At 41.1% G+C, this 13,758-nt stretch overlaps 2 protein-coding genes across 6 annotated transcripts in view; both read left to right on the top strand.

The window, feature by feature from the left end:
• The window catches only part of usp32 (ubiquitin specific peptidase 32), a 61,955-nt gene extending 58,159 nt beyond the window's left edge, over positions 1 to 3,796 (top strand). For all 4 annotated transcript variants that reach the window (XM_067506943.1, XM_067506942.1, XM_067506945.1 and 1 more), the window contains exon 34: positions 80 to 3,796. In XM_067506943.1, coding sequence (XP_067363044.1) covers positions 80 to 253 — 174 coding nt within the window. In that variant the 3' untranslated portion in view covers positions 254 to 3,796. The remainder of the gene's footprint in view (positions 1 to 79) is intronic.
• A 2,585-nt stretch (positions 3,797 to 6,381) lies between these two features.
• Positions 6,382 to 13,713, top strand: si:ch211-167j9.5 (tyrosine kinase receptor Cad96Ca). 2 transcript variants are annotated; one of them, XM_067506963.1, is made up of 13 exons: positions 6,382 to 6,643; positions 6,723 to 6,766; positions 6,860 to 6,920; positions 7,026 to 7,107; positions 8,076 to 8,256; positions 8,611 to 8,749; positions 9,746 to 9,844; positions 9,931 to 10,091; positions 10,224 to 10,361; positions 11,018 to 11,129; positions 12,425 to 12,524; positions 12,714 to 12,813; positions 12,943 to 13,713. In XM_067506963.1, exons 3-13 carry the CDS (start codon positions 6,902 to 6,904, stop codon positions 13,054 to 13,056), a joined length of 1,245 nt encoding a protein of 414 aa, XP_067363064.1. In that variant the 5' UTR covers positions 6,382 to 6,643; positions 6,723 to 6,766; positions 6,860 to 6,901; the 3' UTR covers positions 13,057 to 13,713. The 2 variants fall into 2 exon arrangements, with proteins under 2 accessions (XP_067363064.1, XP_067363063.1); XM_067506962.1 differs by having other exon boundaries at positions 6,852 to 6,920.
• Positions 13,714 to 13,758: the final 45 nt, after the last annotated feature.

Below are 13,758 nucleotides of genomic sequence, written 5' to 3'. Positions count from 1 at the left end.
TGTGTTCTCCTACTACGTCTGCAACATGTCACGGTAAATTTAGACCAAACCCCACAGAGTATTTTTGTGTCATTCTCAGGAAGTGCACTCTGAGGAGATCGACACAGACTCGGCCTACATCCTCTTTTACGAGCAGCAGGGGGTCGAGTACTCGCAGTTCCTGCCAAAGATCGACGGCAAAAAGATGGCTGACACCAGTAGCATGGACGAAGACTTTGAGTCAGACTACAAGAAATATTGTGTCCTCCAGTGATCGCACCTCGTCTTCCATCAGCCAGCACTACACCTGCTCTTTGCTCCCCCTCCTGCTGCTGTGAGCAGGATGCAGCATTCAGACATTCAGATTTAAAGACTGGAGTCAGGCTTTTTGCGTCGCAGCACTTTCTGCACTTGATTGCAAACGTGGATTAAAGGCAAGAGGTTTTTTTTACCGAGACGATGATGAAGCCCCGGTGAAAGCACTAAGCTGGTGCACTTTGATGAGCCCTACAAATCAAACCCCCATTCTCATGTGAACAACTCTTGCCATAATATACATGTAACATATAGTACTTGCTTACTAACACGTCTGGGAATGTACGCCGCAACGGCAAAGTCATGAAGTGATGTCGTTTTGTTCTTGTGCATTAATCACTTGTGATGTCAGAATGAGGAAGACAAAAAAAACACCTGGAGTTAACATGTGATCTGAACCTGTCCATGTACTTGAAGAGAGAAAACGGTGAGACCACATGGTGATGTTGGTGATCCAGGTGTGGAAATCACTTTGATGCTGCAGGTGTTCAGTAAACTGAACACTGTGGTGAACTTTTAAAAATGGTTCTCCAAAGGTTTTATCAGAGGTAGTGTCACTATAAAGAAAATATAAGTCATTTGCTACCTCATGGCTTCCTGCAGTCTGTCTGCCAACTGTACCTTAAAAGTCTGTGACAGTATTAATCATGCTAATAATTAAATGCTTCCTCAATGTGTTGGAGACAAGGTACTCACATTTCAATACCCCACCACCATCCCCACTAAAGTCTTCTCTCCCCCCCCCCCTCTCTTTGTTTAGGACCCTAAACCTCCACAGTGAATTAGGCGTTATTGCCAAACTGCATTTCATCCTGCGGCTGCCAAATAATAAGTGGTGGTTAGTGCAATGTTGACCTGTGTGTACAGGTTCTCTGAAAGTCAAAGAGCTGGATTCTGGGTGTGTTTTTAGGTTTAGCAGGTGCCATGCTTTCAAAAGAGACATGCTTAAAGAATAATATATACAGTACATGATGTTTTTTATATTGCAAATGCATTGTTTTTATTTAAAAAGAAGTTTATTTTATAGTAAGGCGCGTTTCAGGAGCCTCTGGAGGTCAGGACTCGATTTGTCTCATAGGCACCTTACAGAACTGTCACAACACGCATCTTAACCCACTGCGATTCTCCAGCCGTTATCATTCAAACTCGCCTGTGATGCGAGCGTTTATATTCTCACCAGGAAGAATCCCGGAGGGGTTGGGACATTGGGGATCACTTTATTAATTTGACCTTCATTTTAACATTAAATTACTCAGAGTACTAAGAGTACTAAGAGTACTTGCACAGATGGGCTGAAAACCGATGCAGTACAACCTAAGCTGTGTATTTTTTTTTTATTTCCAGACCTTCTTTCTGGAATTCTAACATTGCTATCAGAGTAAGTGTCGTGTTAGTAGCAGGTAACGTGGCCTGCAGCAGCCATGAGGAGTGGTCTTCTTTCTGACGTTCTTCAGTGACATCACTTAAGGACGTGAGTCAGAGCTTCTGATGCTGCTGGCTGTGGTCAGACTTGTGCATGCAGTGTTCCACCACACCGCTCTACTCGCTTTTGGGAAAGGTTACCTCATTTTGCACTGCAGATATACAGTAGTACCCTGTCAACATAGTGCACAGTGTTTTCAAGTCACCTCGGCTCATTTGGAACCTCGACTGAGGTGATACCAAAAAAGTAACGGATACTACGCACAAAATTTGAGTGACGGAAAAGCACTAGATGTTGCCTTTGTAACCACAGCCAGCTGTGATGTCACAGTGATTTTCAGATGGTGCCGCTCAAAAACATCGAGCACTATTTTGAAGATGCTTCCGTCACACTTGATGTTGTGGCTCCTACAGCAGCATGTGATCCAGGACTGTCATGGAATCTGAAGCGAATTTTAAAAACTAATTGGTTTGGTAATATGTACGGTTAAAGCTGAGATGATATGGGGCCTTTAAGGATTGTGATATAATTAAAAGTATATAATATTAATCCAGAAATAGTTCACTTAACGTACATACATTTCTGTTTAAGTCATTCTGCATTTTGAACAAGTTTGTTAAATAAATCCCAGTTGGATTATTGAACCCTGACAGCTGCCTTTGAGCCAAACATTTCCTAAAAGCAACTGGAACAGAACAGTGAATTCTTCCCAGAAGAACTGAGTCGTTTGGCAGTAATTCGTCGGGATGTGGAGTTAACTGAAATGATTTGCTCTCTGTGTGGTCATGAGAAAACTCCGTGTGGAAATCAACAAATTTGGACTTTAAGCTTAGCTTGTTTCTCAGAATTCAAACTGTGTTGGTCTGTAGAAACACAATTCTGAAAAGTAATTCTAACACATTTACAGCACCTGCTCTTTCCATCAAACTCCTTGCAAATAACTGGTGAAATTTCCAAACCTTTTAATGTTGAGAAACATTATCCGTGTAGCCGGACCCACTGATATCAGACTGTGTTCCAGTGTATAATCATTTCCATCCCCCTTTGTGCTCAATCTGATTACCAGGTTGATGCACATTCTAAACTGCGTTCGGCCTTTTGATGTGACTGTTGAACAAAGCCGTGTTGGCTGTGTGGGGTCGAGCAGCAGTTTCCTGTCTGCTGTGTAGCATGTGTGGAGCTCGTCCTGCTCCGAGCTCACTTTCATCACTGTGAACACACAGTAGACGGTCAGTGGCCCCTGACGGATCCCACTTCTCAGACCTTAGGAGCTGAATCTCCGTGTCCGTGTGTTTGGGGAAAACCCAGCATTGTGGAGGTTTTTAGAGAGAGATTCTGTCATTGAATGAAACATTGTTTGGCCCTTTTTTTTTTTTCTTTTTCCTCCACCCACCTGCCTTTGCACCAAGCTGTAGCTTGTGTCCGTGTTTGTCACCACATGGCTCGAAGGGAAAAACTTTTCAATGTTTGCTTCAACTTGTTTTCTGCTTTAGCTGTGACTGTCCACCAACACACACACACACACACACGACTACTTGCGTGATGCTAAGCTTAGCACACCTGTAGCTTTAACTCTAGCAAAAATACAAGGTGTAAAGTTGAGGTAATTTCAGCACAAATTTTCTAATGGAGGAGCAAAGATTTTGTGCCCAGACGAACTGAGCTGCGATGCTGAAACTGGGCAAAACAGAGGGCTCACATGAACCCCTCCCCTGTCTACAAGCCCCTTTGCCCCCGTCTCACCCAGAAGAAGAGTTCAGCGTGTGCAGGCAGTGCAATCTACTACTGAGCTGTCTGTCAGTGTCTGTAGCCTCTTTTTTTTTTTTTTATTTAAGTTCATTTCTGTCAGATCTGAACCAGACGTGTTAATTTAAAGAACTTTTTTTTTGTAAGGTGTTTGTTGAAAGAAAGTTGCACTGACATGAAAACGTGTACATAAAATGGAATTTTGTAAATAAGCCAGTTGAAACGATGTATTTGAATATGGACTGTACAAAATACTGTACTTGTAGCTGTATATTGAGTGATACCATTGATCTGTAACAGAATATCAAGCAGCAAATTAAAATCACAACATCACCCTGAAGCCTGATTTTATTTGCATCCTGACTAATGCAGGTTTTATTTGTGGCCATGCTGCAGGTTTACCGTAGCTGTAGGATACGAATGGATTAAGAGAGTCGGGGGTCTTGGGCAAAGTCAAAGGACGCCCTTTGTTGCCTACTTGTCGTCTTCTGGATTCTTGTGTGTTTGCTTTGTGTCTGTGGTCACTTATCTGTTTGCCTGTAATTGTGTCCCTTTGTGACTCTTTTTACTTTTTTATTTTGAGCTGTCGTGTCTCCATAGTACTTTTTTGTATTTTTGCGAGCATTTTGTACTTGGTGTGTTCATTTCTCATGTTCTTATAGTTTACAGTGTTATTGTTGTTGGTTTGTCTTTTAACTGTCCTTTATGATATAAACTAGATATTGGAACAGTCCTGTCAGACAGAAGCTCTGGCACAGCCCTCGCTCACCTCTCAGCCCCTGGACCCCTGAGCCCCTGAGCCCCTGGACCCCTGGGCCCATGCCAGTAGGCCCATTCAATAATCCACCAGTGCTCTAGGACTGATGGTCGGTCGAGTGATCGCTTCACCCCTTAGGTTTGCTGCTACAGCTGGAGCAGTTTGAGACCAATGTCAACGATGTATAAATGGTAAATACGTCTAACTGGGAGTCACAGAGTCTGCTTGAGCTTTAGCAGCCAATAGCAGAACATTTATGTTATGTGAAAAACCTGCAGTCTGTTACGGCTCTGCCAACTGCTACATGTTTGTCTGTGTGTCAGTGAATGTTGTCTAGTTTTTCTTGGTGAACGATTCTTTTTTTTTGTTGTTGTTGTTGCTCTGCCTTTAGCTCCGTTCTAATGTAGTGCACATTGTGTTTACTGCCCCTGCAGAGGACTGAATCTCGTTCAGGTCTGCAACCACACGCAGCTGTTTTTATGAAGGGAGGTGTGAGAGAACTGGGTAGATGATCAGATCCAATGCTCATTTGGAGCATGAAGTGCAGCCCTGACACAAAATGACCATTATCACCATCATATGCCAACAAGACTCTGTCGGAGAAATAGGGAGGAAAGTTTTTATTTTAAATTTGATTGCAGTGCTGCATAGTTACATCAGGTAAACATAATGGTGGAAAAATATGAATTGTTCTATATAAAAATAATTGCACATGAATAAGTTCAATAACTTTTTATTACATCACTAATATCGTTATTTTACAGGCTGTACAATTTAGGGTTTCAACCTTAGTAGATATCTTCACAAATTGGACACAAGCACATACAAAATACACTCGTCTATTTAAAAGGAAGTAACCCTTTTGATTTTATAACCTTCTTTTAGGTTTAGATGCAGATTTAGATAAAAACTTTTGCCTGTTTTATGACAGGCTCCAAACATTGTGATCTTACGCCACAATTCCTTCTCACAAACAGTCCTGTTGCTCATGTCTGTGTGGTATTTGTGAAATCCTGTGGTCGCATATGCTGAAAGCATCTACCACTTTCAGATTTGAGTTGAGCTTTTTTCCTCTTTGACATTTCAATCTTCTTCAACTCAGATCAAAATCCTATTAGAACACTTTATTGTTGAGCATTATTACTTTCAACATCCTGTCCCTGCACCATCCCAACCCGTTAATGTGGCGCTTACACTTAGATGTAAACCAAATCCCCAATTAAAGAAATTCAGTTGTATTTAAAGTCAGATGTTAGCAGGGCACCACGGCCAGCTAGGATGCTGGAGACTGAGCACAATGCCAAGCCGACACCACCTTCAGCTCCAACCAGGGTGAACTCGCCTATAGACTAGTCGTTTTACTTGGTTGGTGCAGCATTTCTGCAGATGAGAGAGGAAACCACACAGGGGGGGCTCTGCAGCAACTTCCCCGAAGTAAACACTGCTGTGCGGACTGAAACTGTCCTACGTGTCGTGAGAAGGGGTTTTTCTTCTCTTCCTTTCTAACTGGTGTATTAGTACTTTTTCGGCCCGGATGCAGAAGATCGACTATTACTGATCAAGTGTTAAAGACACTTTAATATACATATGTGTTTTTGTTGGCAGGAAGTACCAACAGTACCAAGTATCCACAATATTAAATAATACCTTGCTCCCCCCCCCTCACTGCACAACAAGGGCAAAATCCTGCTCCAAGCTGTTTATTTAACCTTTACAAAATGTCTTACTTTTTACGGAGAGTATTTTTACCTACTTCAATCTATTTTTAAAAGAAGGAGCCTTAAGTGTTTACATCATAGTTTTCCACTATTGAGTCTGTTTAAGGGCAATAAAATGCTCCAGTTAGTGCAGTGGTCATTTATTTCCATATGAAAGTTTCCAAACCTGCTGCAGATCTTTGCAAAACAAAATCAAAAGAATTAAACAGTTCTTTATCCAGAAAGTTTAAAAATGCTCTTCACTTTACTTGTGTGGTTTGGATGCAACAAACGCGGTTACACTTGTTTTCTTATGCATCTTATTTAAGGTTTTAGTTTCATCTCTGACTCTCACGACTAAAAATAATCCAGTTCTTAATTCGTCATTGTCACATTTGATGTCTGGGTGAGTCGATGTGATTGTAGTTTAGTCAAACTTCATCATGTGATGCAGAGCAATGTGCATCTCGAACCAACTTGTGCTACTGTTCATTTCCTCTGCTTCTGTTGTGGTTGACGCACAATGAGAGCTCCGGCTGGTGACAGTGCAGACACGGTTGAGATCTTGGAGGCTTTCAGCATCGTTTAGTGTCTCCAAACAAGAAGAAGCAACGGGACAGAGCCACACGGGCCGTTCCAGCTCAACCGTTGAAGCTGGTTTCTGATCGGCGTCCTCGTCTGTCAAAGGATGGACTTTATCAAACTGGTCCTCATCAGAAAACAAAGGTAGGTCTGTTACATATTGTAACAGAGAATTTAATGTCAGTTTCTGAGCTTAATGAGTCTCATCTTGTGTGTTTGACAGGATGAAGCAGCCGTAGCACCAGTCACTCATCGCTCTATTACAAAGTAATTATTAGTCAGTATCTATTTCATATGTCCCTGGTTTGTGATCAGATTTTATCACCATTCTTTCTGCTCAACATTTCCTTAGATCACCAGTGTTTTAATCCTGTGATACCCATCATTTCGATAAACCACACCATGACTCAGTGCCAACTAGGTGAGCTCTCAGGCACCACACATAGGATTTACATTCAGGTCAGTTCACTGACAGACATCGAGAGCATATCGGGGCTGACGGTGTCTGTCTCGCTGGCTCTTTCAGATGGATGTGTCATCGGCCTCGCGGCGGGTCTGTGCTTCTCCGTCCTCACGTTCACACTGCTGGGGGCCGTGTGGCTCCGAAAGTAAGAATTGAATTTGTTTTTCACTCCTCTTAGCATTAATGATGTCTACTTTTTATGTACGAAGCTGTGTCTGAGTCAGCACACAGGACAGGATAACTACTTAAAACGATTACTTTTAGTTGTTTTTCAGGAATTAAGTGGAATCAGCTAATTTAAAAAGAAACACTTTACAGTAGGATTTAAGTTTTGTATTTTCAAGCTAACTCAACTTAAAATATGTAGTTTAATTTCCTAATTGAATGATTTGAACATAAACAGTACTGACTAAGGCTTTTAACTTGAGGATGAGCTGAATAAATGAATTTGTCACTTACCTCAAATGACATTTAGTTTTTAAATTCAAAGATTTCCCAGGATTAATTTTTTTAGTTAAAGCTCTCTACACTTTTTGTTGTTGTGTGGAAGCTTTTTATCTTTCTTTAAAACATGTTGGATGCTGTTATTTGTTCTTTTTTTTTTTCATAATACCATAAACGGTTCTGCTGCTGCTGAAGCTTTATTTGCTCCTGTTGTTCCTTCACCTTCATACATTAAGGCTTCATCAAATTCAGTGGGAGCAACTTCACATAATAGTTTGGTATCAACTCTGGCACCAAGTGACTGCACCAAAAGCAAATTCTTCACGTTAGCTGCAGATTTATGTTTATGCCTAAGTTAACATAACTAGTAACAAGTATCAGATTCAAATGTATTGTAAGACTGAGGATGATGCAATGGACAAGCTGACAGAGGTTTCTCTCATATTTAAATTGAGTTATATTATATAAGTTATATTTTACAGTGTATGGCAAAATATTTACAACCTTTCTAAAATGATCCACATTCTTCCACAGAAACTCAGCACAGGTTCACCTGACGCCACTTTGTGTGTGTGTGTCATACACAAAGTTTCCATTGTGCCATAAATAGTTTTCACAATTAAACAAAGCATGAGCATGTTTCTCAGTGCACACTACATTTTCTTGCAGATATCGTTCCCTGATCCGTACTATTCGAGAGCTGCGGGAATGCACAGTTCCTCTGGTCCGTGTGTGTAGGCCTCTCCCAGTGGTGCTAGAGGAGGAGTTGGAGGAGGTCCCACCTCATCCCCTGCAGAGGAGCAGCAAAGTCCAAACCACCTCTGTAAGGCTGTGGAAAGGCCGGCAGCAGGTACCATTGCTAATCCAAGGTCGTCTTGGCATCACGTGATACAGACAAATATTTCGAACAGCCACATTTGACCTATTTTAGACATATTGGTTTCCGTTAGCAGACAGCTGAAACTCAGCAGAGGAAACCTCACAAACAAGACAGGATGAAATACTTTGTGACACATTCTCTTTTTATATCATCCAACCCATAAATCCACATGGGTAATGTTGATTCTTTGAATATCATGTCTGTAGCTTAATATAAAGCCACCAGGAGACGGTTCAGTTTGCATCTCCTCACCGTGTCCTGAGAGAAATCCACTGTTCTGCACTGTTTGTGAATTTAATGAATATTTGGTTTCGTCTGTCCAAGTATCCACATTTCACCAAGTCCGACCTGAACCTGCTGCAGCTGATCAAAGCAGGGAAGGAGGGTGTCTTCTATCAGGCCAGGATGACCAAAGGGACATGTAATGGCCACAGCCTGTTCACCTGCAAGATCAGCAAAGAAGGTACTTTAAACTGGGGGCTTTACACCCACAAGTATTTCTTTGGGGCAGAGCAGTCGTGGAAGCCGACCTGAGCAGTTGGAAACCTGCAGGTCAAGCACATCGTTTGTCTGAAGCCTGATTTAAAGTTGAGGGAGGTGTGAACGAGTCAGTGATTGGCAAATGTTCCATTACTCTTGTTAGAGATGTTAAAGAAACTATACTGTGTGTGTTTCTATTCATAATGGATCAAAATCTCATGTGGAATCTGGATCTTGTAGCGTAAGAAAAGCTGAATTCTGCTGTTTCCCCTCAATTTTTAAGGAGCATTTTAGCATCTTTCAGCGTTTTCAGACCTGTTTCAGTTCACTCTCTGCATTTTAAACAGGAGCAGGCAGCTCTGCAACAGCTAAGCTGACAGGTTAGCAGTTAGCTGGTGAACATTGTGCAGCATCTGGAAACTATAGAAACATTTCAATCCAGAGTTGGTGAAGAGCAAAACCGAGCAGAGAGCGACTGTTGAACTCACTGAGAAGACCCACACCTCATTCCAAATAATCTGCTTTTCTATCTGCAGAATGTGTGAAAAAAAGAAAAAAAGGATCATTTCCTTAAAATGTTCAAAGAATTTCGGACGACAGAACAAAATAACTCTGCCTGCATCATGTTGGTGAAGAAGAAACACACCTCTCACTTTCTGCTCTCGTGGGTGTATCATACTTAGACATTGTCAAAACTTGACTTGAGACCACATAGAACTGCAGAGGTGTAACTATTACCATGATTTTGACACGTCATCTTTTAGTGAGTCATTTTATTAACATTTTATTCCTTCTGTGACATTACCCCTGCGAGGCTCAATGCCGTCACACAACCACAGCAACATTTGCGTTGAACAGATCCCAGTAATATTCTAACATGATATTTTGAGGTGTCAGTCTACATTTACCCTCAACTCCAACCAAAGTGCACATCAGTATATTATATGTGCGTTTTAACGTTGTGTCTTTTTCCATCGAGGGGTCCGTCCCAAGCATGTGGATTTAGAAATTTCCATCATGAAGAAACTGGTGCAGCACAAGAACATCCTCCAGCTGCTGGACTGGAACACAACGGAGGGTGAGGGAGACTGAAAACCGTGTGAGCGTGTTTACGCCGTCGCTCTATGAGTGTGTTTGAGTGTGTGAGTGTCTTCCTCTGTGCAGAGCCGTACATCCTGATCATGGAATATGTGAACTTTGGAACCCTGAGGACCTTCCTGCAGACCAACAAAACACACCTGTCTGCTGATCCTGAACTGCAGGGCCTCCTCACTATCGCCTCGTACCACATTGCTCTGGCCCTGCAGCACCTGCATTCCAAAATGGTAACGAAACCACAAGCTGATACTCACTTATGCTCCCACTTATCCGCACTGAGGGAATGTGTTACCCACACAAACACACACACACACACACACAACTCATGCCAAGCTGTGTCCGTTTGATCTCTCCTGCAGATTGTACACTGTGACTTGGCTCTGAGGAACATCATGGTCAGCAGGTTTCCCTGGGAGGTGAAGGTGGCAGAGTTCGGTCTGGCCCGAGACTTAACACGCATGACAAGTCGCCGCAGCAGCCGCTGGCGAAACCCACGGGTGAGACCACATCAGCGTCGTAGTGTTAATTCTACTAGAGTTGTTACTGTTGGGATTAGTTGTCAAGTCTTCCACCCCCAACGACAAAGCAGGACACAAACAAAGCAGGTTTTTCACTGTCGTCACGCTGTTTGCCGCATCACTTTGTGGGACTTTTGACCTTTCGTAGCGTGTGTGGGGCATCGTGTAACTATTGGTCCAGTTGCATGACCTTTGACCACAGGTTGTGGAACCTTTGATCTCACATAGTTTTAAATTTTGATCCCAGTGTTTAACTTTTGTTGTTTTTGATATGATACGGTTTGACTTTAATACAATATGCTTTAATTTGAGATTTCACCTTGTGACTATGATTTGCACACTGCGTTGCCTTTGAACGTGAACAAATGTTTCCAAAAGCTGTGGACTTAACGACAAAGCTCAAAGGAAATTGTTCCATTGTTGTTTCATAAGATTATTCATGGTTTATACCACGAACCCATTTGTTAACAATAGTTACACTAATGTATTACAATTACCAGCGACACTGGATACTGACGTCTCCGACTGTCATTCATGTTTAAAACATCACCTTTGTGACTTTGACTTATAATGAGCCCGTTAATCACATTTGTAAAATTGATATTGATATTCCCCACTGTATGTTGCTCATACAGAAGCGTGTGCCACTCCGCTGGTACCCACCCGAGTACTTCAAGAGCAACCATTACAGCTTCCCGGGAGATGTGTGGGCGTTTGGCATTGTGCTGTGGGAGATGCAGACATTTGGTGAGTTGGTGTCTCAGCTAATGAAAAGTTTAATATGTTACACAGAGTGAGGTTAGACTCCCATCTCAAGTTGGTGATACTAATAAAAAATGAGACTCTTTTTCTTTGTAGATTTCCTTTGACCTGCTTTAGTTATGTTTGTGTGCACATTCTTTATCTGAAGTTTCTCACATGTATCACTTCAGTACAAGGTTGAAAGTATAACTTTGTAGAGTTGAACCTTAACGATTGAAGACAGGGCACATTTGGTCAAAACAATACGTCCAGTTCGCACAACCACACAGAAATGTAACACTTTATTCAAAACTATGCAATAATTTTGATACAGCAGATTTCAGACATAAATGGTTTTACGGATCAATTCTGTTTTCACCTCCATTTTCTAAATACAATATAGAACATCAACACATCACAACAATGTGAATTAAAAAACCATCAACAAGCATCATCTGTACCATTAATCACTCAGTTGTCTGCGTAGGTGTGATATTTTGAAATTCGGGGCCTTGAAATGACAAAGAAGTGACATCATGTGTTTCTTATTAAGGAAAGTGTCTTCAGTCATTTGCAAAGAGTGTGAAGCTAAAAATGAGCCTGTAGCCTCGTAGGTCTGGGCTGAGGTTTTGCCCTTTGAGTCCTCAAGTTTCACAAACTGCGTGATCTTAATTTTAACTTTTACCCTCCACCCCCCACACAGTGCAGGTGAACGGAAAGTGTCACATAATCAGTAGTTTGATTCCCGGCTCCACCGGTCAACATGTTGAAGTGTCCTTGTGTGTGTGTGTGTGTGTGTGTGTGTGTGTGTTATTCACTTAGTGATTAGTGTTACTCACTAAGTACAAATTTGACGTGGCCTATTTCTACATTTCCCCCCAGTACATATTTAATACATATTCTAAGGATCATTACAGTTCTCCACTTTAAGTATTACTGGTATTCTGGCAAATTTTCTTATTTCCTAAAGTAATTAAACTATATTATTATTATTTTTTGTCCTTTTCGGTTTATCCTGTGAGCTCAGCGTCGCCACAGCAGTGATTTTGTTTTACACATCCCTAGTTCATGGCTACAGAAATAGCTTTTTGGATTGTAATTTGGGCAAAGTGATTCCAATGACTGATCAGTATCAATACTGTTTAGTGATCTTGGTCTTGGAATAAAATGTCAACATATGTGACCATGGTGATTTGGAGATTAAGAAAAATTGTGAAACTTTGTGGAACATGTATCTATACACGCTGGTGTATCTAATGCTGTAATTTTACTCACACTGTATGTCAAACTTCCATTTTCAGGTACCTTACCATACCCCAACCTGGAGACATCAGAAGCAGTGGTCTACCACATTTGTATTGGTCATAAAAACACAAACCCTGAAGGCTGCAGACAAGAGATGTTAGTATAAACGAATCCAATTAAATACATACATACATTTTAACTTTCAACAGATGATGACTGATGAGATCAGTTTGTAGTGAAATAATATTCTCTCAAATTGTCAGATCCGGCCTCTGGCCCTGCACGAGAGTTAAATCCTAGTGTGTTGTTACTTAATGAATCTACTGAATTTCTAAATTACTCCAGACTTCATCTCATGCAAGACTGTTGGTCAGAGCCACAAACCCTGAGACCTTCGTTCACAGACATTGTCAACATGTTGGAGAACATCGTGGAAAGTGATGCAGTAAGTGGCAGTTCTAAAACAGGTCACCCCACCCCCCACCCCCCCAAGCTACAGAGGATAAGCGATGACAGATAATGGATGGATTCCTTTTTTGGTTAAATGAAAGCATTTCTGCTCTCCTCTTTACAGGATTATGTGGATGTTGGGGGTCCACAGCTTTTGGTGAAAGAGGAGGCTGAATATCATGAAGCTAAATGTCTACAAGCTTGCAGTGTTTCCTTGGATGACAAAAGTGCTATGTGAATGCAAGTAGTGTGTTCAACATGTCCATACATCTAACTTTTTATTTAACATTCATCTGCCTGGGGCAGAAATTCAAGTGCTACTTTTGACACAGGAACTGTGTAATGATCATGCATCAAAATATAGTAATATCATGATGTCATATCGAAGGGAAAATAGTCTTCATGCTTGTTGATGCTTTGTAAATAAATTATTCTCCCCAGCAACTATAATAAAAATACACCTATTGTGTGGGAAAAGCACATTTTATTTAATTTTATAGTCCATTTATAAAACTGTCGTAATAATAAAATATTCCATTCACTCACTGATAAAAGTTATTTGTACCACATTTATCATGTTGCTTGTCCTCATTCAAATGAAAACTAACTTTGTAACAAAATTTGTATAGTTTTCATTAACGTGTGTAAATGTACCTTTGTGAAATTTCATGCCTTCTTAATATGTTCAAGCCATAAACTGTGTTGTGCTGAGGTGGTGTTGAAGCAGTTAATTCCTGCAGTAATCAAGCAATAATATGACAAGAACAACTGAAACAAGAGTCCTTTGTCAATCAGGAATATTTTGAAGAGTTACTCAAAAACCATCAACCACCGTGATGAAAGTAGATCGCATGAGGACTTCCCCCCAAAAAAAGACAAAGACCGCTGAAAGACATTTAAGTCCCAATTGTGAGTTTACACTTCACTTGCTTACTCATAT

Source organism: Channa argus, chromosome 6, assembly GCF_033026475.1.
Source record: "Channa argus isolate prfri chromosome 6, Channa argus male v1.0, whole genome shotgun sequence".
Classification (NCBI taxonomy): domain Eukaryota; kingdom Metazoa; phylum Chordata; class Actinopteri; order Anabantiformes; family Channidae; genus Channa; species Channa argus.
Note: the sequence above shows the minus strand (reverse complement) of the source record. Positions and strands in the feature narration are given on the sequence as shown.